The sequence below is a fragment of the Osmerus eperlanus genome, chromosome 1 (assembly GCF_963692335.1).
Source record: "Osmerus eperlanus chromosome 1, fOsmEpe2.1, whole genome shotgun sequence".
Lineage (NCBI taxonomy): Eukaryota > Metazoa > Chordata > Actinopteri > Osmeriformes > Osmeridae > Osmerus > Osmerus eperlanus.
Window position 1 is genome coordinate 25,854,976 of NC_085018.1, and position 27,500 is coordinate 25,882,475.

Genomic DNA, 27,500 nt, shown 5'->3' on the forward strand with positions numbered 1-27,500 from the left:
CTGCTCCCCCCCTATCCTGCCCCGGCTCCCCCCCTATCCTGCCCCTGCTCCCCCCTATCCTGGGATACCAGTTCTTCCTCCCGAGTTTTCCACTCCCCTCCTCTCTGCTTCCCCTCCTCTCTGCTTCCCCTCCTCTCTGCTTCCCCTCCTCTCTGCTTCCCTCCTCTCTGCTTCCCCTCCTCTCTGCTTCCCCTCCTCTCTGCTTCCCCTCCTCTCTGCTTCCCCTCCTCTCTGCTTCCCCTCCTCTCTGCTTCCCCTCCTCTCTGCTTCCCCTCCTCTCTGCTTCCCCTCCTCTCTGCTTCCCCTCCTCTCTGCTTCCCCTCCTCTCTGCTTCCCCTCCTCTCTGCTTCCCCTCCTCTCTGCTTCCCCTCCCTCTCTCCCCCCTCCCTCTGGTGTAGAGTCGCTCCAGGGCCCTCTATAGGAGGGTATTCAATGTGTCTGCTTTGAGTCATTGAAGTCAGTGTGCATTCTAAAGTAGAGACCTCCTTCTGTAATTTTTTTATCACAAACTCCAGTCGTACTACTTGTCTTTGCCTTAAGTTTGTCAACCCTCTGGGATATTGCTTAACCCTTGTGTTATCTTCGGGTCATTGTGACCCATCAGTCATTGTGACCCACCGTCGTATTGCGACAACTTTACCGCATACAAAAACAAAGTGAAGCATTTTCTTTTAACCGTTGGGCTGTCTCAGACCCCCCACATTGCGAAGGTTAAAAGAAAATTATTTTGATTTGTTTTTGTATTGGGTAAAATTGGGTAAACACAACGATGGTTCGTTATGAACCTTTGGGTCTTGTGACCCGAAGGCAGCACAAGGGTTAAGAAAAGGGCTCCAAATGTAGGTCACTAAAGTGATTGTCGTTTAGAAAAGTTATGTTGTACTAATCTAACGACATACATTGAAATGTATGTCATCTCCAACTTGCTGCTGGGTCATACGCATATACCATCACACTAGATCAAGCCTGTGTTGACATACCTGCCAATGTTTGTTAGCCAGGTTGCCAACAGCCTGATAAATATGTATAAGTGATGCTGAGAAATGCAAGCGATTCAAGCGATGCTAAGAAAAGGTAAGCAGTGCCAGGAGTATCTGCAGACGTGTTTAAAATGTTTACACAGCTTGAGACCTGCGCTCGGTAACTGGAGGACGTATCTGCCCCTGGGGGGGCAGCCCAGTGCAGAGGCACACTCCCATAGGGGGCCGCTGTCAGGCAGGGGGGCCGGGGGTCACCCTGGTGTAAGGGATCTGGGCATCAGGAGAGGTCAACCAGGACACTCACTGATGTGAGCTGGGAAACCCACATCCAGTGGTTTCCACTGCACCCTCTCTCCATCAGTTTCCATCCCTCTCATGTCTATCCTGTGTGAAGTCTGTACTTCAGCTGTTTACGCAGAAACATAAAGCCTGCTGTGTTTTATAAATCAATTCCTTATAGTTTCAGCTGTAGCGAGGTGGATGTGATGATAGACCAGAGTTGTTGACCTACCTAAACCTTGAGGGTTTTAGGTTGGTTGAGGGGCAGTTCTATGGGCATATGTGAAGCCCTCTGTGACATGCTTGCGTGTAAAAAGGGCTATACAAATACATTTGATTTGATTTGAGTTGTTGTGGCAGTCTTCCGAGAACACAAAGACAGAGCAGACAAGGGGGTCCAACACAACAACACAACAGGGGATACACAAAGTTTAACCTCATCACACACCAAACACAGCTTTACAGTCACAAACACACTTCTGTCTCTCTCTCTCTCACACACACAGACACAGCCTCTCTCTCACACACACACACAGCCTCTCTCTCACACACACACACAGCCTCCCTCTCACACACACACCCAGCCAAGGTCTCTCACACACACTGCTGTATGATGTATGGCACCTTCTCCAGAGCTAATCCATCACAGTTGTAGTGTTGTGGTTTCACCCTTGAGGATGCATGGAGAGAGAACCCAGTCTGAAGAAGAGTGTGGAGGGTGTGTGTGTGTGGAGGGTGTGTGTGTGTGTGGAGGGTGTGTGTGTGTGGAGGGTGTGTGTGTGTGTGTGTGTGGAGGGGTGTGTGTGTGTGGAGAGTGTGTGTGTGTGGAGGGTGTGTGTGTGTGGAGAGTGTGTGGAGGGTGTGTGTGTGTGTGTGTGTTTGGAGGGTGTGTGTGTGTGTGTGGAGGGTGTGTGTGTGTGGAGGGTGTGTGTGTGTGTGTGGAGGGTGTGTGTGTGTGGAGGGTGTGTGTGTGTGTGGAGAGTGTGTGTGTGTGGAGAGTGTGTGTGTGTGGAGGGTGTGTGTGTGTGGAGGGTGTGTGTGTGGAGAGTGTGTGTGTGTGTGGAGGGTGTGTGTGTGTGGAGAGTGTGTGTGTGTGTGGAGAGTGTGTGTGTGTGTGGAGGGTGTGTGTGTGTGGAGAGTGTGTGTGTGTGTGGAGAGTGTGTGTGTGTGGAGGGTGTGTGTGTGTGGAGAGTGTGTGTGTGTGGAGAGTGTGTGTGTGTGTGGAGAGTGTGTGTGTGGACGGTGTGTGTGTGTGGAGGGTGTGTGTGTGTGGAGGGTGTGTGTGTGTGGAGAGTGTGTGTGTGTGTGGAGGGTGTGTGTGTGTGGAGAGTGTGTGTGGAGAGTGTGTGTGTGTGTGGAGAGTGTGTGTGTGTGTGTGGAGAGTGTGTGTGGAGAGTGTGTGTGTGTGTGGAGGGTGTGTGTGTGTGGAGGGGGGTAATTACTTTCTTATCTATCTCTGACCTGAGGAGAATGCGGTCTCCTCAGTATGGGAGAACAAGGTCTGGAGGAGTGTGTGTATCTGAAAGAGAGAGAGTGTGTGCGTGTGTCTCAGTGTGTCTCTCAGTGTGTGTGTGTGTGTGTGTGTGTGTGTGTGTGTGTGTGTGTGTGTGTGTGTGTGTGTGTGTGTAGCCAGCGAGCCTGACCTTTGAGGACCACGGTGATGCAGGGGGGGGCTCTGGGGAGGCAGAGGGAGGGCTGGCAGGGGGGGGGCGTGCCCCCAGGACCCTGCTCACACCCCCTAGGCTGTAGCTACTCACAGAGTCACATGACAGACCCAGGCTGCTGGAGGGGTCCACCCTGGTCACATACACCTGGGGGTGAGAGAGGGAGGGGGGGTTAGGATGACAAGTAGGGATTGCATTAGTAGTTTGCTGCAAATATGAAATCACATTGCTTGGTATGATTGTGATACTATTGTGGAACATAAAACTGCTTACATATGCAGCGCTGGATTATGGGGAAGCGATTACACTGGAGAGTAACACTCTTGATGCAATTTATTTTCAAACGTTAACTAGAGATTAATAAGGAGTGAGGCTTTGAATTTAGGAATCTTTTTTACTGTCCCAGTATTATGGTCAATGATGGACAAAACGATGACCTCTGATGGTCAAAGTTCTAGATGAATTGAGAATCTCAGCACCACGTTTCGATTGTTCAAAACAATTAAAGCTGATCTTTACATTCTCCCGCTTGACAAGGACAGTCCATGTCAGTCAGTGTCACCATGAACATGTCACTGTTGCTTATTTAACAGATATTCAACCTTGACATACCTTCCAGTGTTATAACAGGACACTTACAAGAAAACATTCCTGCTCTGATAACTCTGACCACTGAAACCTGTAGAGCTGCACTCTCCAGATCTGTGATACCTGCCGTCCTTTCTACATGCTCTATCTCTACGTGGTTTAGGATGAAAGCACCTGCTAAATGAATGAGATGTAAAGGTAACGTGCGACTCACCTTGAAGGCCTGGGTCACAGCAGAGTCCAGCATGGTCCAGTCCATTCTCCCGTTCACCCGGACCGTACCAACAAGAAGTCCTGCTGTTTGACCTCCTGGGGGGAGGGAGAGATCACAGCTGGGTTATAGTGTTACAGCCACGCTCCAGACATCACAGCTGGGTTATAGTGTTACAGCCACGCTCCCAGACATCACAGCTGGGTTATAGTGTTACAGCCACGCTCCCAGACATCACAGCTGGGTTATAGTGTTACAGCCACGCTCCCAGACATCACAGCTGGGTTATAGTGTTACAGCCACGCTCCCAGACATCCCAGCTGGGTTATAGTGTTACAGCCACGCTCCCAGACATCACAGCTGGGTTATAGTGTTACAGCCACGCTCCCAGACATCCAGCTGGGTTATAGTGTTACAGCCACGCTCCCAGACATCCCAGCTGGGTTATAGTGTTACAGCCACGCTCCAGACATCACAGCTGGGTTATAGTGTTACAGCCACGCTCCCAGACATCACAGCTGGGTTATAGTGTTACAGCCACGCTCCCAGACATCACAGCTGGGGTACAGTGTCACAGCTAGCTGGTGTGTGTAGGCGACTCACGTCTGTTACGAGCCACAGGTTGGGCACGCGGACGATCACACGGACACGCATGTCATCTCTGAGGGACCCGAGGCTGGAGGACTCATCTGGGGGGAGGGGAGGAGGGGAGAGGGAGGAGGGGGGAGGGAGGAGGGGAGAGGGAGAGAGGGAGGGAGGAGGGGGAGGGGAGAGGAGGGGGGGGGAGAGGGAGGAGAGGGAGGGAGGGAGGATGGGGGGAGGGAGGAGGGGAGAGGGAGGAGAGGGGAGGGAGGAGGGGGGAGGGGAGAGGAGGGGGGGGAGGGGAGAGGGAGGAGAGGGGAGGGAGGGAGGAGGGGGGAGGGAGGAGGGGGGAGGGGAGAGGGAGGAGGGGGGAGGGGAGAGGGAGGAGAGGGGAGGGAGGAGGGGGGAGGGAGGAGGGGGGAGGGGAGAGGGAGGAGAGGGGAGGGAGGAGGGGAGAGGGGGAGAGGGAGGAGGGGGAGGGAGGAGAGGGAGGGAGGAGAGGGGAGGGAGGAGGGGGGAGGGAGGAGGGGAGAGGGAGGAGGGGGGAGGGAGGAGAGGGGAGGGAGGAGGGGAGAGGGAGGAGGGGGGAGGGAGGAGAGGGGAGGGAGGAGAGGGGAGGGAGGAGGGGGGAGGGAGGAGGGGAGAGGGAGGAGGGGGGAGGGAGGAGAGGGGAGGGAGGAGGGGGAGGGAGGAGGGGGGAGGGGAGAGGGAGGAGGGGGAGGAGAGGGGAGGGGAGAGGGAGGAGGGGAGGGAGGGAGGAGGGGGGAGGGAGGAGGGGGAGGAGAGGGGAGGGAGAGGGAGGAGGGGAGAGGGAGGAGGGGGAGGAGAGGAGAGGGAGGAGGGGAGAGGGAGGGAGGGAGGAGGGGAAGAGCATTAATGAGCCTTATTATGAAAGACATAGTGATAATAACCGACATTGACCAATATCTTCTTTTACATATCATGATAAACCTTTTGTCCATATTGTCCAGCCCTAAGTCATGACATGTTTCAGTGTTACAGAGCTGAGAGTCCAACAGTGTCCCACCTGGGTTAAGGCCTCGCTGACGCCCCGGGTCAAAGTCTTGTTGAGGACCACAGACTGCCGGGGAGACAGGCCCCCCAGGGAGGTCAGCCCGGAAGACTGGGAGAGGGAGCTGGAGGGCCAGGGGAGGGGCCGGGGGAGGGGCCGGGGGAGGGGCCGGGGGAGGGGCCTCCGGTCTTCAACTGGTCGTTTTCAGCCTTGAGGTTCTCACAGTCACCTAGAAGACAAGGAGCATCACCCTCATCATCACCCTCATCATGTATTTATTTAGCAGACGGCTGTAGCAGGGATTTAACCCTGCAACCTCTTGATCTGCAGTCAGGTGCTCTAACCACTAAGCAGTCCTCATTGTCCCAGCATTGTGTACTATGAAGTACCAGAGGATGCTCGCTCGCACACTCTCTCTCTCACACTCACTCAACACACAGCCTCTCGCCCTCCTCACCTGCATGTTGGTCATGGCTTCCTGTAGCTGTCCGAGCTGGTGGGCGGAGCTTAACGCCTCCAGACGAATGTCGGTCAGTTTCCTCTCCTTCTCCCAGAGCTCAGAGCGAAGATCCAGCACCACCCTTCTCCCCCTCCTCCTCCTCCTCTTCCTCCTCCTCCTCCTCACCTCGCCACCCTAGCATGGAGGGAGAGACAGACATGACTCAGGGTCTATAGAAGCCTACGGACTGTTTAACTGGCTGGCATGGAACCCACCGGCAGGGGATGGTTCTCACCTCCCTAGTATGCAATGCACACATGAAAGACCAAGATGTGGATACTGGACCCTCTCACAAACCCCCCTGTACAGTCTATCCCACAGAACTTTACACCAACATGCAAAGAGCCGACTCTAATCTAACTGTGTGTGCTTGTGAGAGATTACCCCGAGGAGGTGGTGGAGGGCTTGAGGGTGGAGAGCTTGAGGGTGGAGGGCGGGGCGTCCTGGCCGTGGTGGACCTTAGGAGAGGAGGGGGCCGAGGGACTCGGGCGTGGCAATCTCCTCGATGTCAGCGTAGGGGCCCGCCCCCTTCGAGCCCTTCTTACTGAACGCCTTGTTAAAGGAACTCCTCAACTGTAGAGGAGGGGGGGAGAGAGGAGGGGGGGAGAGAGGGGGGGGGGAGAGAGGAGGGGGGAGAGAGGAGGGGGGGAGAGAGGGGGGGAGAGAGAGGAGAGGGGAGAGAGAGGAGGGAGAGAGGAGGGGGGGAGAGAGGAGGGGGGGAGAGAGGAGGGGGGAGAGAGGGGGGGGGAGAGAGGAGGGGGGGAGAGAGGAGGGGGGAGAGAGGGGGGGGGGGAGAGAGGAGGGGGGAGAGAGGAGGGGGGAGAGAGGGGGGGGGAGAGAGGAGGGGGGAGAGGGGGGGGGAGAGAAGAGGGGGGGAGAGAGGGGAGAGGGGGGAGAGAGGAGGGGGGGAGAGAGGAGGGGGGGGGAGAGGGGGGGGGAGAGAAGAGGGGGGGAGAGAGGAGGGGGGGGAGAGAGAAGAGAGGGGGGGAGAGAGGGGGGGGAGAGAGAAGAGGGGGGGGAGAAAGAGGAGAGGGGGGGGGAGAGAGGAGGGAATGATAGAGGAGGGAGTGATAGAGGGGGGAGTGATATAGGAGGGAGTGATAGAGTGGGGAGTGATAGAGGGGGGGAGTGATAGAGGGGGGAGTGATAGAGGAGAGAGTGATAGAGGAGAGAGTGATAGAGGGGGAGTGATAGAGGAGAGAGTGATAGAGGGGGGAGTGATAGAGGGGGGAGTGATAGAGGGGGGAGTGATAGAGGGGGGAGTGATAGAGGGGGGGAGTGATAGAGGAGAGAGTGATAGAGGGGGGAGTGATAGAGGGGGGAGTGATAGAGGAGAGAGTGATAGAGGGGGGAGTGATAGAGGGGGGAGTGATAGAGGGGGGAGTGATAGAGGGGTGGAGTGATAGAGAAGGGAGTGATAGAGGAGAGAGTGATAGAGGGGGGAGTGATAGAGGGGGGAGTGATAGAGGGGGAGTGATAGAGGGGGGAGTGATAGAGGGGGGGAGTGATAGAGGAGGGAGTGATAGAGGGGGCAGTGATAGAGGGGGGAGTGATAGAGGGGGGAGTGATAGAGGGGGGAGTGATAGAGGAGGGAGTGATAGAGGGGGGAGTGATAGAGGAGGGAGAGGGAAGTCAAAGGAGATAAACAGACAAAGGGATAGACAGAAAAAGGGAGAGAGATAAGGAGATAAAAAGAGGGAGAGTTATGTTGTCTTTCAGCCAACAAATGACAGACCAGAGCACCTGTCTTGTTATGTAAGTTGAGTTTGGGTAAACATGATTCCCCAGGGACACAGGATGAGCGTGGTTTAAACAGGTCAGAGAGCCGGAGCACGCCATGTGGTGTGGCTGCAGTGTTCAGGGCAGAGCTAGCGTGCTCTGCGGTGTAATGAACCATACAAGATGGTTCATTACACCGCAGAGCAAGAACCACTTGCATGAGGAACAGGAGACAGATGAGGAACACATTTAGACTCTGTAGACGGACGCTACGCTCGATTTTGTCAAAAAACTAGATGGTTTTCATGTTAAAGATCAATGTGACTGAAAACAGAACTGACACAAGAGCTCGGGGAAGAAAAAAAACAACTTAATTCACTAACTTTCACAAATGTTTTACATAAATATTCCAAAAATAGTTTGGAGATAGTTTCACCTTAAGAAGAGTTAGACAATATCAGATTATTGTTAGTAATTTATTTTACTGTCATTTTTTAAAAGCGATAACCTGTTTTATTTATTCCATGACTCATGTGTAAGATCTTTCAGACTGATGTCTAAGGGTTAGGGTTAGCTGGTGAGTTAGTGTTGGAGAATGAGGCTGAGATACAAAGTAACCAAACAGAAACAGACTGTCCAAATATTATTAAAGTATGACTCATGGTGGGGAGGACAGGAGAGGGAGGAGGGGGTGAGGAGAGAGGAGGGAGAAAGTAGACTGGAAGGAGGGAGGCAGAGAGGGAGGGACAGGCGCGGAGGGAGGGAGGGGGGTCTCTGAAAACTACACACTCACCTCAAAGACCTGAGGTAGGATGGAGGCATGAGAGAGAGATCAGAGTCATACTTCATAGCAGATTTGGAACAGATCACATGCAGGAGTTGAGAGAGAGAGAGAGAGAGAGAGAGAGAGAGAGAGAGAGAGAGAGAGAGAGAGAGAGAGAGAGAGAGAGAGAGAGAGAGAGAGAGGAGAGAGAGAGAGAGAGAGGAGAGGGAGAGCGAGGAGGGAGAGAGAGAGAGAGAGAGAGAGAGAGCGAGGAGGGAGAGCGAGGAGGGAGAGCGAGGAGAGAGGAGAGAGAGCGAGAGCTCAGAGAGATAGAGAGAGCGAGGAGGGAGAGCGAGGAGAGAGGAGAGAGAGCGAGAGCTCAGAGAGATAGAGAGAGCGAAAGGCTGAGTGGATCCTGAAGTTGAAAGTTTCAAGTAGTGAAGCTGCATAAAAATGTCCAAACATAGGAATTTGTTAAATGTAATAATGCTGCGTTAATCCTGTGCATGACCGTCAGTGTGGTTCTAAAGCAGCCGTTCTCAACCCCGGTCCTCGGGACCCCCTTTCCTGTATGTTCTAAATTACATTACATTTAGCAGACACTCTTATCCAGAGCGACTTACAGTAAGTACAGGGACATTCTCCCCGAGGCAAGTAGGGTGAAGTGCCTTGCCCAAGGACACAACGTCATTTGGCATGTCCAGGAATCGAACCAACAACCTTCTGATTAATAGCCCGACTTCCTAACCGCTCAGCCATCTGACCCCAGTTTAGGGATGTTAATCATTAATTAATTAATTGCCGTTAAGAATGTAAGCGGTTAAAATGTATTAACTTAAGTCTGCTTTGTTAGTCTATAAATGGCAGTAATTACCCCCAGGGTTTTCCGCTATATTAATCATTGCCGCCGCTGCTTCAGAATTGCATGAAATGTCATTAAGTTGTGACTCTACGACTGCACAGCTGTCCACTCCACGGAACAAACCGGTCTTCGAGGACGTCAACCACTCGCGAAGTCATGACAACCAAATAAACAGCGCAAAGCACTTTCTGCTCGTCAGGCAGTGACAAACAGGGCATAGGGTAGTAGGTTACGTTACAGTACCAAAGAACTCGAAAAACGCTAGATTTAAATAGCTAACGTTAAGTTAGATACATTTTACAATTTAAATTAACTTTGTAACAATGTATTATTTATTGAAGTTCATGGCCAACTAATAATAAATGTCTTATATCGTGAAATAATGTTCCAGCTAGCACTACCTTTAGCTAGCTACAGTAGCACTACTAGGAGATAGCGAACACCAATTCTGTTGGTTTATCTAGTTTGTGCTTTGTGAATCAATGTTTCTCGTTATTAATGTGCCGCTATTATTGTTTAAATACTACTTAAACTTTGAAAAGGCGTGCATTTTCCTTAATGATTAATTGATTATGGAATGTTAACGTATCAACTATCTGTTAAGGAAAATTCACAAAATTTGCAACCCTATTCTACATGGCCCCTTGCTCCAACCCAGCTGATTCAAACAACTGTGTCATTATCAGGCTTCTGCAGAGCTTGATAACAGGTGTGTGGAGGGCAGGGGACCATGTGGGTGTTGGAGCAGGGGACCATGTGGGTGTTGGAGCAGGGGACCATGTGGGTGTTGGAGCAGGGGACCATGTGGGTGTTGGAGCAGGGGACCATGTGGGTGTTGGAGCAGGGGACCATGTGGGTGTTGGAGCAGGGGACCATGTGGGTGTTGGAGCAGGGGACCATGTGGGTGTTGGAGCAGGGGACCATGTGGGTGTTGGAGCAGGGACCATGTGGGTGTTGGAGCAGGGGACCATGTGGGTGTTGGAGCAGGGGACCATGTGGGTGTTGGGGAGGGGGGGGTCATTAGCTCACCCAGCTTTTCTTCTTCTTCTTCTTGGCTTCCTGCTCCTTCAGGCTGCCCAGGCTGGAGTGGCTGCTGATGCTGCTGAGGCTGGAGAGGCTCTCTGATGAGTTCTGACGCTTGATCTGCAGCTCTGCAGGAGGGGGAGGGTCCGGGAGTAGAACAGGGAGGATGGAAGGAAGGAAGGAAGCAAGGGAGAAAGTAGGAAATTAAGGAAGGTAGGAAAGGAAGTCAGGCAGAGAGGATTCGAGGAAGGAAGGAACACATGCAGCTAAAAAGGTTAAGGAGTTGAACTTTGGTTTGCTACCAAACATGGTTTGGTTTGTTGACGGATCAATGCCCTTAAGGGGGCAGTACCTTTGGGTGGGACCTCTGGGTTGCTGAGAGCAACGTGGATGACCTCCTGAGCTTCTGAGTTCTTGGTCTTCAGGATCTCTATGGTCTCCTTCAGGTCACACAGCTCCGAGTCCTGCAGCAATGAACACCCGGACACCACCCCATAATATGACACACAACACTGACAGCTTGACTTTCTCAAAGAGAAGAAACAAAGCATTTTTAGTGTGTCAGAGACCTCATAAAGGCTGCCCCCAGTCACCCAGGATGCCCCCAGTCACCCAGGATGCCCCCAGTCACCCAGGCTGCCCCCAGTCACCACCCAGGCTGCCCCCAGTCACCCAGGATGCCCCCAGTCACCCAGGCTGCCCCCAGTCACCCAGGATGCCCCCAGTCACCCAGGCTGCCCCAGTCACCACCCAGGCTGCCCCCAGTCACCCAGGCAGCCCCCAGTCACCCAGGCTGCCCCCAGTCACCACCCAGGATGCCCCCAGTCACCCAGACTGCCCCCAGTCACCACCCAGGCTGCCCCCAGTCACCCAGGCTGCCCCCAGTCACCACCCAGGCTGCCCCCAGTCACCACCCAGGCTGCCCCCAGTCACCACCCAGGCTGCCCCCAGTCACCCAGGCTGCCCCCAGTCACCACCCAGGATGCCCCCAGTCACCCAGGCTGCCCCCAGTCACACAGGCAGCCCCCAGTCACCCAGGCTGCCCCCAGTTACCCAGGCTGCCCTCAGTCACCACCCAGGATGCCCCCAGTCACCCAGGCTGCCCCCAGTCACCACCCAGGCTGCCCCCAGTCACCCAGGCTGCCCCCAGTCACCACCCAGGCTGCCCCCAGTCACCCAGGCTGCCCCCAGTCACCACCCAGGCTTCCCCCAGTCACCACCCAGGCTGCCCTTAGTCACCACCCAGGCTGCCCCCAGTCACCCAGGCTGCCCCCAGTCACCCAGGGGGCCTAGGTTTCATTATATCCCCCCCCCCCCAGGTGTGGTGACGCCAGGCTGGTGCCAGGTGAGTGGGAGGAGCTACCTTCTGGTCAGAGGTGACAGAGAGGCTTTGCAGACGTGATGTCATCAACGCGAGACTCTGTTCAAACGCTGCAACTAGGTTCGCCTTTAGAGAGAGAAGAGGAGACAGGAGAGAGAGAAGGAAAGAGAGAGATAAAGAAGGAGAGAGAGAATAAACAGTTGAGTCATTGACTGCAGGCTCACGACAGCAAGCTAAATGTCTTCCTCTGTCTGCACTGCCTGGGAGAAGGGAGGGAGGGAGGGTGGAGACGGCTGTCAGAGATGAAGGGAGGGTTAGGAGGGGGGGGGGTGAGGGATGACAGGAGAACTGTGTTGCTGCAAAGACCTCTTTAACTTGATGAAGCATGTTTGCCCATCTCTATGTATGACTGCACTATGTACACAGTGCAGTCAGCCTCAGTAGAGAGGCTGGGCTTGGGGGTTTTACAGGACGAAACGTCAGGCCACGTTTCTTCAGCAAGCTTTTCAGAACTATAATAATACACTGCATATGTATTTTGTAGATATTATCTACATAAGCCATTCAAACCTAAATCAACATTAACGCCTGAAGGCCTAGTGATTTCTATCTGAACATGATTCAGGGTTGCTAAGGAGGCTCTGGGCAACAACACACAGCCAATCGGGAACAACAAAAATGTGGTTAAAGTCATGCTACGGTCCACGCAGACATGGAAGGTCCTGGAAGCGAGACTCCAACCCACCTGGCCTAGCTGCTACAGCAAGCATCCAGGGTGTAGGGCAGCGGAGGGCAGGCAGGGGGCAGCAGAGTCCAGCAGGGGAGACAGCCAACAGCAATAGGGAGAGAGGAACAAGTTTGTTAGGCCAGGGACATCTCACCTGCCACACACACGCACGCAGACACACACACATAGTGTAGAGCAGTAGCAGACACACACACACACACAGTGTAGAGCAGTAGCAGGGCAGTAGCAGGCCAGCAGAGGCCAGGGTTGGTAGCAGTTTGGAGTCAGACCACAAGAAAGGGCGGTTAGTAATGCAGAGAGAGAGAGAGAGAGAGAGAGAGAGAGAGAGAGAGAGAGAGAGATAGAGAGAGAGAGAGAGAGAGAGAGAGAGAGAGAGAGAGAGAGGAAGCAGGCTACTGTGTCTAGTGTTCATCTAGTCAGTGTTGAGAGGATTTTACAGATTTTTTATTTTTCAACCTTTCAAAAACTTTTTCACACACAGTGAAAGGAGAGGGTAGAGGAGAGCAGAGAGAGAAAAATAGAATACAGTAGAGTTTAGTAAAGTCCTCCTCAAGTACTCATCAATGATGCAAACCTATTTTAGAAAAAAAATCTAAAATAGTTAAAACCTTTCAAAACATTTTTTCAAAAACAAATTCTACCTTTCGAAAAAAAAAACAGATAAATCTTTAAACCTTTCGAAACTTTCTCAAAAATAGTTTTTACACTTTTTGAAACTGTACTTCAACTTTTACCATTCTTTTTAAACTTGAGTATCTGTAATTCTACTTGCGTGAAGGATGTGTGTGCTTTTGTCATGTCTGTATATACATAAGTATCATAACTGAGCTGTACACATCCAGATGATTTGGTATACGTACGTTGGCAGACAGCTGGGTGGTCAGGTTGGCCACCTTCTCCTGGGAGGTCTCCAGCTCTCTCCTCAGCTTGCGGATTTGCTGCAAAGACACACATCCAGGAAGCAGACCAGGTAGAATATTAGATTATATTATCAGATTCAAGTCAACTTTATTGTCATCGTGCACAGTGTTTTGATATAGGTGTGTACCTACACATTAAACATCTAAATGTTTGTCAAATTCTTGACGAGTGTTGACAGCTAGCCGGTCGATAATGGCTCCCCTTACACTAGCAACAAGTTGAAGGGAATAATCATATGAACACATTCATACATCAGTGTCGTAAAGAGAGAGAAAGAGAGAGGAGAAAGAAGAGAGAAAGAGGGTGAGAAGAAAAGAAAAGGTTAGTTAGTCTTACCTCTCCTTGCATCCTCTCCTCAGTCTTAGCAAGCAGGGGGAAGCAGACACAGGAGAGAAGGAAGAAGAGGGAGGAAGAGAGGTTGTAAGGGAGGGATGGAGGGAGGGAGGCAGAGAGAGAGAGAGAGAGAGAAGGAGGGAGAGGGAGGGTTAGATGGGGAGGAAGGTAAGAAAGGGGTGATGGAGGGAGGGAGGGAGGGGAGGGAGGGAATGAAGGAGGGAGATGGAGGGAGGGAGAGAGAGAATGAAGGAGGGACATGGAGGTAGGGAGGGAGAGAGAGAATGAAGGAGGGAGATGGAGAGGGTTGGAGGTAGAAAGGCAGGGAAGGAGGGGGGAAGAGATGGACAGAGTGACCATGGGAGCAGAGGAGAGGGTGTCTGAGGACACCAGGTGTTCCAGGGTAAACACGGCATCCTATAGGACTACTCGAGATAGGTGAAACCTAGCCAGGGGTATTTCTGGGTGTCAGACACAGGGCAGCCTGCCACATCCTGTCACGTGACTCCCGACATAAACATCAGGGGACACAAAAACATTTCAAATACTTTTATGTTCTGAGATCATGCGCTGGTCAGACAATTTAGGAAGCCAGCAGGACAGGACTCATGCTCAACTCTGAAAACACAACATCTGTATTTGTACAGGAAGTGCTAACGACCTGACTCACAGAGGAGTAGCTGGAAGAGGCGTTGGAGGCCAGAGAGAGGACGGAGCCGTGGACTGAAAAACCACAGAAGAAGAACATAATATTATACTTCAAGTACACTTAAGTTCAAAAATAAATACGTATATTAAAGTTGTCAATAAGAATGCAAATGCAAATAAGAATTTTTTTTAAGTACACTTACAATTGTCTCAAAAGATATACAGTATATACATATACTAGCAATGTATAAAGCTGTTATTTAATAAATTTTAGTTGTAGTTTACTCTCATAAGGATGTGTCGGCTCATTATCAGGCTCCATACATGCAGTGGCACGGGTTTGATTCCCAACATTTCTGTATGTCTCTCTGTCTCTCCCACACATTTCCAATCCATCTCTAACTGTCTCTCTCCTATAAAGCCATAAAAAGCCCATGTATATAAAAAGGATTTGGATCAGTGTGTGTGACTGGGGCCTGCTTGAAGCAAGGTAGATACAACCTCTAGAATCAGGGGGGCGTATCTGGTCTACGACCCAGGGAGAGGAGTCCCGGGTGGGGGCCGGTGACTCACCATCCTCCCCTGGGTCGCGGAAGGATCCGGAGCGCAACATGCTCTTGGGCCGGTCAGCCAGGGACACGCTGCTGCCCAGAGGGGAGGAGCCATACAGGTCGTAGGTCGCCTCGTTGGCAGGGATGCTATTGGAGCGTGTGATTCTGGGGGTGGAGCTTGGAATGGGTGCCACTGTGGGAGGAGGAGGAGGAAGAAGAGGGGGGAGGAGGAGAGGGGAGGAGGGGTAGGAGGAGAGGGGAGGAGGGGTAGGAGGAGAGGGGTTAGAGAGACAGACACTGATACTGGATTCTAAGAGGAATATTCATACCTTTTCTAAGAGGAATATTCATACATACAACCACACACACACACACTCACACACAGGGATGGCACCTTTTCTAGATGACATTTGAGTGTTAACAGATACTCTGGTTCCACAACAGTGTTGGTTGGCCTCAGTTGACCCTGCAACCCTGCAGAGCCGTGTTCCACCCCGACAGCCAAGTCTGTCGCCAGGGAACTGGATATGACCAGCACTGCACTGTACGGAGGTGTTCTAATGTGATAAGAAACCATTCCTGACTAATGATGTCAAAATAACACCGGCCATATGTTGTTATGTGATATGAATATGACCTTTTGAGATATCCTGTGTGGACTGAATCTAATGGAGATACTAGGAGATACCTGTACTTCTTAAGAGAGAAGGGAAAAGAAGTGTGCTGACCAGTACTAATAGATAGTGACAAAGAGAGAGAGAGAGACAGAGAGAGACAGAGAGAGAGACAGAGAGAGACAGAGACAGAGAGAGAGACAGAGAGCGAGAGACAGAGAGAGAGACAGAGAGAGACAGAGAGAGAGAGAGAGACAGAGAGAGACAGAGAGAGAGACAGAGAGAGACAGAGAGAGAGACAGAGAGCGAGAGACAGAGAGAGAGAGACAGAGAGAGAGAGAGAGAGAGAGAGAGAGAGAGAGAGAGAGAGAGAGAGAGAGAGAGAGAGAGAGAGAGAGAGGTGTGTCAGACTTACCTATGTTGGTGAGCGGGGCCTTGCCTGAGGAGGGGGGGTGGTGGTGGGTGGGGGAGGGCAGCTGGGGGGGGCTATCGATGTCCGTCATGCTACCCAGGGTGTGGGAGTGCCGCCTCTCCTTCCCCTCCCCCTCCGCCTGCTGGCTCGAGCCGTACCTCCTGCACACACAGCACACATCAGGGTGAACACCTTTCTCTCAGCAACAGGCTCCTGACACGTGGTGAAGGTTAGTTCTAGAAGAAGCATTGTGTTCTAGAACAGATGCTCTATCCGCTGAAATGGTCTATTAGAACAGATTCCAGAACAGACGAAAGATCTAGAATATTTCATACCCTAATCCTTTCTTGGGAAGAGTGTTTCTGTCCGTCTGCAAACTGACAGTGGGAAAAAAACAGATATTCACTTAGTCAACCACCTGAATTAACCAATCAAATAACAACCAGGTGACAATCTGTGATGAGACGCCCTCATCCAGACCAGTGAGGGGCCGTTACCTGTCAGGGAGATTGAGGGAGGTCCTGCTTCCTGCCCTCCAGGTGCCCCTCCCCTCCTCCTGGTCCCCATCCCGCTCCCTGGCCTCGGGCCGGAGGTATCCTCCAGCCGGTGAGACGCTCATCTGCAGGGGCAGGCTCTCCATGCTGCGGTGCATCCCAGCCAGCTTGGGGTAGAGCAGGGGTGACCCACCCAGGCTGAGGCTCTGGCTGGGGTAGGAGCCCGGGGAGTCGATGTGGAGGACGGGGGCCGGGCTGGGGGTGAGGCGCGGGGTCAGGCGGGAGCCCGTCAGATCCTGGAGCTTGGAGAAGGGGGGCACCTTGGGGGGCAAGTCCTGGAGGGTGATGCAGGAGTCCAGGCTGTTGCAGTTCCCCTTGTCCAGGTGGGCCAGGCTAGGGGGCCGGCCGAGCACTTTGCTGCTCAGCATCCTAGGAATCATACACAAGGACACACGTTAACAGCCACTTACAATTGTATTTGTAAGTTCAGGTACATTGGAATTATTTGGTCCTGCTCCTATTGAGTTTACTTGTGGCCTATCTTAACTTCGGCAAAATAATTTAACCTGTAATAAAAAAGTCTATATCTTATGAGTCTGTGTGTACCTGGGGGTGGTGGGTGAGGCCAGCTCGGGGTACTTGCTGCTGCTAGCCCTGCGGAGGCCGTGCAGCTTGACGCAGGCCTCCCCCGACTCTACCTGACTGTTTTCCCTCTTCAGAGAGCAACAGTCCCCATCTGAGGCCACCGCCTTGGCCTTGGCCCTCTCCTTCTCCTTCTCACGGTCCGTCAGGTTCACCGGGCCTGAGCTAGCTCGCCCACCCGCCTTGGAGCTGCCTCCGCTGGGATCCTTGGACCTGGGGGGTCCGGGGGAGGGCAGGGGTTTGAGGCTGAGCAGACCGGCGTCTATGCTGGAGCTGGGGGTGCGCGCTGCGGGCCGCCCGATGAGGCTGAGGGTGCTGGACTTGGCGGGCCGCGGCAGACTGCGGTACTGGACGCTGTTACGGGCGTTGGGACCGAGGAATCCGTGCTCGCTGGCCGTAGCGTCGAAGCTGTTCTTTCGGCCTCCGGGAACTCCCCCTCCCACGCCACCTAAGAGCCGCAGCGGAGAAGAATTGTTCATCTCATGTTATGCTAAATCGTAAGCTAAGTAGCTTAGCTCAGCTGTCTTTTCGCTGCAAGTAACAGCCAGTTTAAGAGTGTTGCTAACGTAGTTGAGTAAGTGGGAAACAAATATATTGTCAGGAGACGCATCAAATAAAAATCTGTATATGCTAACACATATTATATATGGTATTTTATATTTGTGTTACGTTTACATCGTCTTTGCTGGAGTAGACACCTGTAACCGGTGAGTCGGTGACAAGAGGCTAGCACACTAGCAGCAGCTAACGTTAGTAGCGTGTAGCTAGTAGTTTAAAACAACGAAGTTCGCTAAAACTACATTTAATCTGTCCATGGAGAAAAAGAAAGTCAGCAGATATATAAGCCACAACAAGAATGAGCTTGCAAGGCAGTTTTGTGCTGATATGTGGCGTATTTATTGCGTTTGGGGAAATAACACGATCTAGTACTACTAGCGTGAGACAAATCGTGAATTTTGACTAGCATTATTGACAACTGCTTAAATTTGCCATTCATTTGTTTAACCCTCACCACTCACTCCAACATTCTATGAAATCTGCCACCTCTCATCATATTTTATTAACGTCAGGGAACTTGAAGTATGCAAACGAGAAAAAGCCACAAGGAGTTTTAACGCCACGTCTAGTCGGCATGTCGTACATCAGAAAAATGGCTCTGTCTGCATTTCGCAATTGGTGGAGCAACGTATCTCATTGGCTGTCGCTTGACTGCTCATTTGCATAACATTCGAAACGTTTTTTCCTAAACCTTTTCCGATTTTTTTTTTCTACCTTTAGAAAACTTTTTTCGAAAATATTTTTTAACCTTTTTCAACCTTATATTGAAAATATTTAGAAAACCTTTTGAAACTTTTTAAAAAGTACTGATACCAGAAATATCTACTTAAGTACAGAGTAATAAAGTATTTGTTCTCCACCCATCACCTCCTCCACACCTCAACTCCTCCACCCCTCCAGCCCTCACCTCTTCCTCCCCTCCACCCCTCACCTCCTCCAGCCAGAGGCTTCACAGGGATCCCGGAGGACCGGGGAATCTTCCCCAGTGTGGCCGAGCCGCTGGAGAGGGTGGCGCCCCCTGCTGTGATGACGGTGGCGGTGCCGGTGGAGGGAGGGGTCTTCCTGTAGGAGGAGTAGGAGGGCTTGGCCAGGCCTGAGGGAGGCTTACGGAAGTCCCTGCCTGCGTCCGAGCGAGACCGCTGCAGCCCAGACGTCCTCACCGACAGCATGGCCTTGTCCGTGGCCCTCTGGGCAGCCTTGGGAGCTGAAGAGCAGAGATGGAGCTCACTTATCTACACTCATGATAACGGTTATCATTTATGTTTTATGAACTGTTATGTTGACTATTGTGTTAACTGTTCATTTTTACTTTACTCAAAACAACATTTACTGTTCACATGTAGGGTTCAAGCTCCTCCTTTGTTTAGAATTATCTAAATGTTTATTTAAAAAAATCAATAAATAACACAATCGATATTCTAAAATGAAACAGCTGAAAACAGCCGTGTACATGATAAATCTGCAGTGGAAGTTTGTTACTGTGTTGATGTCAGTGTGAGAGGTCTCCGGACACGGGCATCCTGAGGTGAGAGTCTGTGTGAGCTGGCTGGGTGAGGTGAGTGTGTGAGGTGGGTGTGTGAGGTGGGTGTGTGAGGTGGGGGTGTGAGGTGGGTGGGTGAGGTGGGTGTGTGAGGTGGGTGGGTGAGGTGGGTGGGTGAGGTGAGTGTGTGAGGTGAGTGTGTGAGGTGGGTGGGTGAGGTGGGTGTGTGAGGTGGGTGGGGTGGGTGTGTGAGGTGAGGTGGGTGGGTGAGGTGGGTGTGTGAGGTGAGTGTGTGAGGTGGGTGGGTGAGGTGGGTGTGTGAGGTGAGTGGGTGAGGTGGGTGGGTGAGGTGAGTGTGTGAGGTGAGTGTGTGAGGTGGGTGTGTGAGGTGAGTGTGTGAGGTGAGTGTGTGAGGTGGGTGTGTGAGGTGAGTGTGTGAGGTGAGTGTGTGAGGTGGGTGTGTGAGGTGAGTGGGTGAGGTGGGTGTGTGAGGTGGGTGTGTGAGGTGAGTGTGTGAGGTGAGTGTGTGAGGTGGGTGGGTGAGGTGGGTGGGTGAGGTGGGTGTGTGAGGTGAGTGTGTGAGGTGGGTGTGTGAGGTAAGTGTGTGAGGTGAGTGTGTGAGGTGGGTGGGTGAGGTGGGTGTGTGAGGTGGGTGGGTGAGGTGAGTGTGTGAGGTGAGTGTGTGAGGTGGGTGGGTGAGGTGGGTGTGTGAGGTGGGTGGGTGAGGTGGGTGTGTGAGGTGGGTGGGTGAGGTGAGTGTGTGAGGTGGGTGGGTGAGGTGAGTGTGTGAGGTGAGTGTGTGAGGTGGGTGGGTGAGGTGAGTGTGTGAGGTGAGTGTGTGAGGTGGGTGTGTGAGGTGGGTGTGTGAGGTGAGTGTGTGAGGTGAGTGTGTGAGGTGAGTGTGTGAGGTGGGTGTGTGAGGTGAGTGTGAGGTGGGTGTGTGAGGTGGGTGTGTGAGGTGAGTGTGTGAGGTGGGTGTGTGAGGTGGGTGTGTGAGGTGAGTGTGTGAGGTGGGTGTGTGAGGTGGGTGTGTGAGGTGAGTGTGTGAGGTGGTTGGGTGAGGTGGGTGTGTGTGCTGGGTGAGGTTATCACATCGTGAGTAACGCTGGAAAACGGTTTCATAAAGTAAGCAGCGTGTAACTCATGTCACTGGGAAAGGAGCGAGGGATAGACATCTGTATCTACTTAGACGTGTCACGCATTACAGACACACAGTGCTACTGACCTACAGACACACAGCGCTACCTACTCACCTACAGACAAACAGCGCTACTCACAAAGAGAAGCAGACCATTACAGACACACAGCGCTACTCACAAAGAGAAGCAGACTATTACAGTAAGCTTCGGATTTATGGTAGGTTTGTGTGTGAAACAAATTAAGCTGGTGAACTGCCATAGGTATACAGGCCTAGCTTCTTTGAAGTCCCAAACACAAATCAGGCACCAGCCAGCTAGAACAGCCCGGAGATACATTTTTACCCTTGAAAACCACTGTGCCAAAGTACATATAATCAAATCCCTTCCTAACCGCCAATAAAGAAGAAAAATCTAAATAAAATGTGGTTTGAAGTGAATTGCATCTGTCAGGAAATGTAATGTGATTGGCTGTTTCATCCGATTATTCAATCATGATCAGCAGATGGATGATCAGTTGAAAATAAACTTTAAATGTGGATATATGAGTCACTCCCAGGACACAAAGGACTGTTTTTATCTACATGTCAATAGGATCATACTGTATAGAAACAGGCTGCTGAGCTGGAAAAGGGTTTATCTTAGATTCAAATACTGCAAGCACAAGCCAAGCCAAAAAGCTGCATATACAATAGGATCCTGTGTCCTCTCTGCTGTGAGATGTTTTCTGTGAAACCAATCAACATTTGGCTCAAGCAAACGGGTGCCGCTGTAGATTTCACTTGATATCAGACAGATATCCGCTGTGGCTATATTCCAAATAGATTTCGTTTGACATTTGGATTCCATTTCCAGAAGGTTATGGAAGACAAGGAAAGCTAGGGAAACAAGTTAACAATCATGACCTTCCCCCCCGTACTCCCCGCCCCGCCCCTCACCATAACTCATTGGCTTCCAAAATTACACCAAGCTCAAGAGTTCCTTTCCAAAAGCACTTTCTATGGAATGTTTATGTTGCTGTGGATGTGTGTGATAGAATACATTATATTTATAGAGAAAGAAAGAGAGAAAGAGAGTGCACACAGAACACAGCAGAAAGACGGATAAAGACAGAATAAAGTTACAAACAGAGAGAGTTCAAGAGAGATACACAGAGAGAGAGATACAGACACACAATGAGAGAGAGAGAGCTAGGAACACAGTATGTATAAAATCTCACCTGCGACTTTCAGCACACTCTGAGAGGTGTGAGTGATGGGCGAGGTCACACCCACAGGGGGGTTGCGCGTCTTCTTATAGTGTCCCTGCTGACCCAGACTCTGAGGCTTCTTCAGTTCCCCCCTGCCGCCCGCCTCCTCGCCAGCGCCCTCCTGTGGCCGTACCTTCCTCCAGCGGCTGGGAGGGTCCGTCTTCAGGCTGCCAGTGTCGTAGCTGCTGCCGTCCTGCTTGCGGCCAGCCTTGGCTTCCTCATTGTACCAGGAGAGACCACTCTCCACCAGGGAGCGCTTCTCTGCATCCGTACGCAGCTGCACATAGGGAAGGAGGGAGGAAGGGGGCGAGGGATGCATGTTAAGATGGATTGATGAATAGGTGGAGACTATTCGTGCCCTATGGGAAACTTCAGAGGGGGAGGAACATTTTGATTTCATTTCAAAAACTCAAGTGTTTAAAAAAAAAAGAAGAAAAACATGTCTTATAACATGTGCCCAAAACCGACCATAACAACTCTTAAAATATTACCATTAATAATATGATGTGAGCAGAAGTATTATTCACTGAGATGTTCCTGAACAGGTGTTTGAGTGAGCTAAACACACAGCAGAGTGTGTTGGAGTGGACCATACTGTAACTAATGGCCCATCATGTGGTGTTCTGGGGGAGGTGAGAGAAGACAGGGGCCTGTGGTGACCTGGCATCTCTCCTCCTGACAGGATGTGGTGTCACAGATGGCTCTCTCAGGGCTGTAATCCACACACTACCTCCTACCGGCCCGTAAAATAGGCCTGCTTGTCACAGCAACATCCAGAAGTAACCGACCGCTAACAAGTACGTGAGAAGAAGTGAATCTGTTAACGTAGAGTCGTCTCTAAACGTGGAAGTGAGACCAAGTATGAGTCCCTTGCGAATGTGTTTTATGTTTATTAGAATGTTTATAATGTTTATGTGTGTGTGGGGTCAGTTTTCATGTGAAGGACAAGGTCTATAAACTGGATTTGGTTTCAAACTGTCATTTTCAGGGAGCCTGTTCCAGATGTTTCTCAGCGTGGCGTCTGGTCTATCCTGAGGCTGACTGTCAGCCTAATAATATCAGAACTCTGGGATCTCAACCAACATTGTCCAGTGTTTCAGTGTTTCATTGATGTATTTGTGGCGGCCCGCCTCAATGAAAAATTAAGCATGACAGTGTTGTCTGTGTCAAAGTGGGACAGCCAGACCGGGAGACTGGTGACTCAGAGATCTGACACATTACATCACACAAAGCAGAGGTCGAAGTGTGTGTTTGTGTAGAGTGTGTGTGTGTGTGTGTAGAGTGTGTGTGTAGTGTGTGTGTGTAGAGTGTGTGTGTGTGTAGAGTGTGTAGTGTGTGAGTGTGTTTCTGACCATGGCGGAGGAGTTGGTCCTGGAGCCAAGGGGTGTGTTGGGGAGTGAGGTCAGGGAGGAGCTGGCGTTGAACTCCTCAGAGCTGAGGTTGTCTGAGCCCTCGCCCTCACCGTCACTGAGACCACTGCTGATGGAGCTGCTCTCATCCCAGCTGCACACACAGAGACAGGTACACACACACACACACACAGAGACAGGTACACACACACAGAGACAGGTACACACACACACAGAGACAGGTACACACACACACAGAGACAGATACACACACACACACACACACACACACACATAGAGAGACACACACAGAGGCAGAAAGTTAAAGTCTGAATGATTACAGGAAGGAAATTAGAGTCTTACATTTAACACTATTGATTGGTTGTAAAGAAGAAACATTAATAGCTTCCCCTTCATCTACAGTGGGTGAACCTTGGTCAAACTGAACCATCTAAGACCAACAGCTTCTTTGATACAAATAATACAACTGTGTCCTGTTTCTGTCCAGTCCACATGATCTGACACATGTGAGGAGAGCGGGAGGAGGGGGGAGGAGAGCGGGAGGAGAGTGGGAGGAGGGGGGGGGAGAGCGGGAGGAGGGGGGGAGGAGGTGAGAGCGCTCCAGATCAAACGTGACTGAATGTGTCAGACTGGTGTGTTGTAGACCAGGCTGAGGATCCAGTGACAGCTGTCTCTGGGACTGCCAGTGCCAGGGCTCCAGGATGCCCCCTCCTCCTCCTTCCTCTCTCCTCCCTGTACTCTCCTCCTACCATTTCTCCTCCTCTCCTAGTCCTGTTCCCTTTTTCAGTCCTCCCTCCTGGGTCGTCCTAGGACAGATGCTGGATAAAAACTATTGAGATTTTTAGGGGAGCTCTTTGAACAGTGTGTGTGTGTGAGTTTGCGCATGGGTTAGCATAGTTTCAAGCAAACCATCTCCAGTGCTAGGAATGTAAAGTAGCTCATGCTAGATTTATGTCATCATTATTGCTTTCCCTCTCATTTGCTTGGCAGAAGTAAGTAGCAATCATCCTTCTGTCCGAAGTGAAATGGACAAGCACACTCTCCCTCACACGCACGCACGCACACACACACACACACACACACACACACACACACACACACACACACACACACACACAATGGAAAGGTACAGGGAGTAACAGAGCTGAGTCATCTATCTACAGTAGGTTCTCTTCTGCTCGGGCATGCCGGCTGAGCTACAGTTACCCTCCGTGGTCTCACCACTGCAGTCACCACTGAAAACATGACTTCAAACTAAGCATTTTAAGAGGCTCTTAGAGAACTACATTACTCAATCTACCTACCTCTCCCCTCCCCTCTAATCCTTACTCTCCCTGAGTCAACACTGTTGAACTTCCCACAGTAGGATAGTGAAGAGATGTTTGTCTACAAGGCTGGCCTTGCCTAAAAGGGTGGTGTGTGTGTGTGAGAGAGAGAGGGAGAGACATTTAGTCATTTAGCAGACGCTCTTATCCAGAGTGAGTGTGACGTAGCGACAGCTTTCCTGCGAGGGCCCCAGAGAGCCAGTCAGGCCAGAGAGATCCAGGCCCCTCGGGGTCTCCTGGATGGAGATACCACCATGTGTCAGAGAGTGTGCTCTCACAGGGCCGGAGAGAGGGAGGACATCAGCTTCATACACATCCATACACATACTTCATGCAGACTGGAAATTAGTCTCTTGTTTTCTGTGGCAACATTCCAACTCCCCCCTCTGTCTGTTTCTCTCTCTCCCTCTCTCTCCCTCTCTCTCTCTCTCTATCTCTCTCTCTCTCTCTCTCTCTCTCTCTCTCTCTCTCGCTGTTTCCCTCTCTCTCTCTCTCTCTCTCTCTCTCTCTGTCTCCCTCTCTCTCTCTCTTTCTCTCTCTCTTTGTCTCCCTCTCACTCTCTCCATCTCTCAGACTAGTTGATTTGTGCTGTTATTTTTTTGCACTACTGTCACAGATGAACAATGCAATCCTTTCCTGTCTCCACCCTGCTTCAACCCAAACGGGGACACACTTGTGTGCAACTAAATTGCTCTTTATCTGAGGGATACTCAACACAACGCATGTTTTCACTACAACAATACATGCTGAAATGGCACACAGGAAATGACACCATGCATTGTGGTCTCCAGTATGCTAAAGACACCAGTTCCAATGAATATCAATGAGACCATTTTAACAATAGGATAAACATGACTGGTTAAAAGTCAAGGTCACCATCAATATCATCGTATTATACATCTATTGTTCAAAGTGTATCTGTACATATTGTACAGTTTTCCAACTGTGGGCATTTTGTTCGAGCGACATCGGGAGAACCAAAGCGTCAACGGTGAAGATGCTAGTCAGGGCACGCCTGCGGCTAGTGAGCTCCAGGAATCTTCAATTATCCAGATAACTGCGGTGCCGTTGTCAAGGCTCCGGGGGTAGTAGAGATGGTGTTTTCACCAAGGTTATAATTGTCTGTGGTAAACATGTGTCACCTCCCTGTCTGGAAACACTGCAGCTAATCTCGAATTACTGTAGACCACTGACAGTGGAATATCATCAGTCGCTATTTAATGCGAATGTAATCTTATTCAGTTTAATATAAAGAGGCATGGTCAACGTGAATAGGTTGTTGATACGAGCATACTCTACACTGCATATAGTAGGCTAAAACAATAGCCTATGCGTACTCTACAATTGCTACGAATGAACATCTAAAATGTAAAAATAAAATAATCTGTTAAAATGCAGCAGATCGTGCAGTCCAGTAGGTTTACCCACTTTCAAACTAATTAGGTTTTACGAAAATCACGTGCACGAGCTGTCATCTAAAGACTTGACAGATTAACGATATCCATACCTCGGTGTGAAAAGTAACGTCCTTTTTGCTCCCGGAGCCGACCGGAACGGAGACACTTTTCCGACTAGAACGCGTCCGTTCATATTTGCGCAACTTCAACATCAAAAACGCAAATTGGAATTTAATGCCGAGTCTTTATCCTCAGAGGGAAGTCTTTTCAAACCCGTGTTCTCTGGCAACAAGCCCCGGTTCTCTGGCAGGGTTAGAGAAACGGCGGAAACACCCCTAAAATGTTCAGAACCCCCACACAGCCCTTTATGATGGCAAACAGCTGTTCCACTATTTCACAAAAACCGGCACATGTAACCTGCATATTGCCATTGGCAAGTCGTTCCCCCACACTTAATTACATTGGATAATCAGTTGGCTGTATTTATCTTCTATAACATTGAAATAACAGGAATTAAACACCATTAGATTTTATAGCAGTAAAGCCAAATCTCAAACATCACTTTTGAAAAGTACACTTCTGTCCAGGTACCTCCACTAACTAACAATCATCATTAGAAGGCGAACCTTAACTTCGACAGCATCGGCAATGCTCACATTGAACAGTTTGTTCCATGTAGCTGCTGTGAGACAGTCAGGGGCTGGGAGGGTGTAGATGTGAATCACTGACTAGCAGCCAACCACAAGTCCTGTATGGAGCTTAGAACAGGAGCCCCCGGACCAGGAGCCCCCGGACCAGGACCCCCAGGACCAGGACCCCCCGGACCAGGACCCCCAGGACCAGGACCCCCAGGACCAGGACCCCCCGGACCAGGACCCCCCGGACCAGGACCCCCCGGACCAGGACCCCCAGGACCAGGACCCCCCGGACCAGGACCCCCAGGACCAGGACCCCCAGGACCAGGACCCCCCGGACCAGGACTCCCCGGACCAGGACTCCCCCCCCCCCAGGGGGAAAGACATACGTCAGCAGACTGGAAAGACATGTGGGAAAACCCCTCCTCTCTCCTCTCCCTCTCTCCTCCTCTCTCCTCTCCACCCTCTCTGCTCCTCTCCCTCTCTCCTCCTCTCTCCTCTCCCTCTCTCCTCCTCTCTCCTCTCCACCCTCTCTGCTCCTCTCCCTCTCTCCTCCTCTCTCCTCTCCACCCTCCCTGCTCTTCCATCCAGCTAGAACACAAACCCTGCAGTCATCAGGTCTGTCCCTGCTCTCTCGGAGGCCAGGGACGTGCCACTTACACACACACACACACACACACTCTCCCTCTCTCTCACACACACACACACACACAACACGTACAAACAGACACACACTCAAGATTTTGGATAATTGGTTCAGTCTGAAAATAGGTGACATTCCAAAGACCTTTAAGTAACTCTATAGAAGTGTCCCTCATTACTGTGAGGTAGCAGCAAGGCTACAATACCCTCAAGACCGAACCGCCAGCAATAGAGTCCTCTTCTGCTGTCACCAGCCAGCAACACAGCCCCCTTCTGCTGTCACCAGCCAGCAACACAGTCCTCTTCTGCTGTAACCAGCCAGCAACACAGTCCCCTTCTGCTGTCACCAGCCAGCAACACAGTCCTCTTCTGCTGTAACCAGCCAGCAACACGGTCCTCTTCTGCAGTCACCAGCCAGCAACACAGTCCTCTTCTGCTGTAACCAGCCAGCAACACGGTCCTCTTCTGCTGTAACCAGCCAGCAACACAGTCCTCTTCTGCTGTCACCAGCCAGCAACACAGTCCTCTTCTGCTGTAACCAGCCAGCAACACAGTCCTTTTCTGCTTTCACCAGCCAGCAACACAGTCCTCTTCTGCTGTAACCAGCCAGCAACACAGTCCTTTTCTGCTGTCACCAGCCAGCAACACAGTCCTCTTCTGCTGTAACCAGCCAGCAACACAGTCCTCTTCTGCTGTAACCAGCCCCACAAAGACTAGCACTCGGGCAGAAAAAGGAGATTCTACAATCTTGTTTTTACCTTGGGGACTCATCCCTACTCCAGACCAAACATCACATCCTGTTATCAGACTGCTGGCTGGCTGGCTGGCTGCTGGCTGCTGGC

The 27,500-nt window shown here is 51.3% G+C and overlaps 2 protein-coding genes across 2 annotated transcripts in view; one reads left to right on the plus strand and one right to left on the minus strand.

Annotated features, from left to right (window-relative positions):
* tnni1b (troponin I type 1b (skeletal, slow)) overlaps window positions 1-27,500 on the plus strand; it is a 106,301-nt gene that overhangs the window by 32,432 nt on the left and 46,369 nt on the right. The window lies entirely within an intron of this gene.
* Window positions 1-27,500, minus strand: part of LOC134029397 (neuron navigator 1-like) — a 57,570-nt gene that overhangs the window by 8,711 nt on the left and 21,359 nt on the right. The window contains 26 exon segments of the mRNA XM_062473496.1: window positions 2,903-2,968; window positions 2,971-3,070; window positions 3,726-3,799; window positions 3,802-3,820; window positions 4,326-4,411; window positions 5,322-5,448; window positions 5,451-5,545; window position 5,728; window positions 5,774-5,912; window positions 6,096-6,116; window positions 6,200-6,294; window positions 6,296-6,388; window positions 10,189-10,310; window positions 10,535-10,646; window positions 11,546-11,629; window positions 13,112-13,189; window positions 13,509-13,532; window positions 14,176-14,228; window positions 14,727-14,897; window positions 15,734-15,891; window positions 16,066-16,107; window positions 16,228-16,653; window positions 16,831-17,314; window positions 18,356-18,628; window positions 21,260-21,566; window positions 22,642-22,792. Of these exon segments, the coding sequence (XP_062329480.1) occupies window positions 2,903-2,968; window positions 2,971-3,070; window positions 3,726-3,799; window positions 3,802-3,820; window positions 4,326-4,411; window positions 5,322-5,448; window positions 5,451-5,545; window position 5,728; window positions 5,774-5,912; window positions 6,096-6,116; window positions 6,200-6,294; window positions 6,296-6,388; window positions 10,189-10,310; window positions 10,535-10,646; window positions 11,546-11,629; window positions 13,112-13,189; window positions 13,509-13,532; window positions 14,176-14,228; window positions 14,727-14,897; window positions 15,734-15,891; window positions 16,066-16,107; window positions 16,228-16,653; window positions 16,831-17,314; window positions 18,356-18,628; window positions 21,260-21,566; window positions 22,642-22,792 (3,401 nt within the window).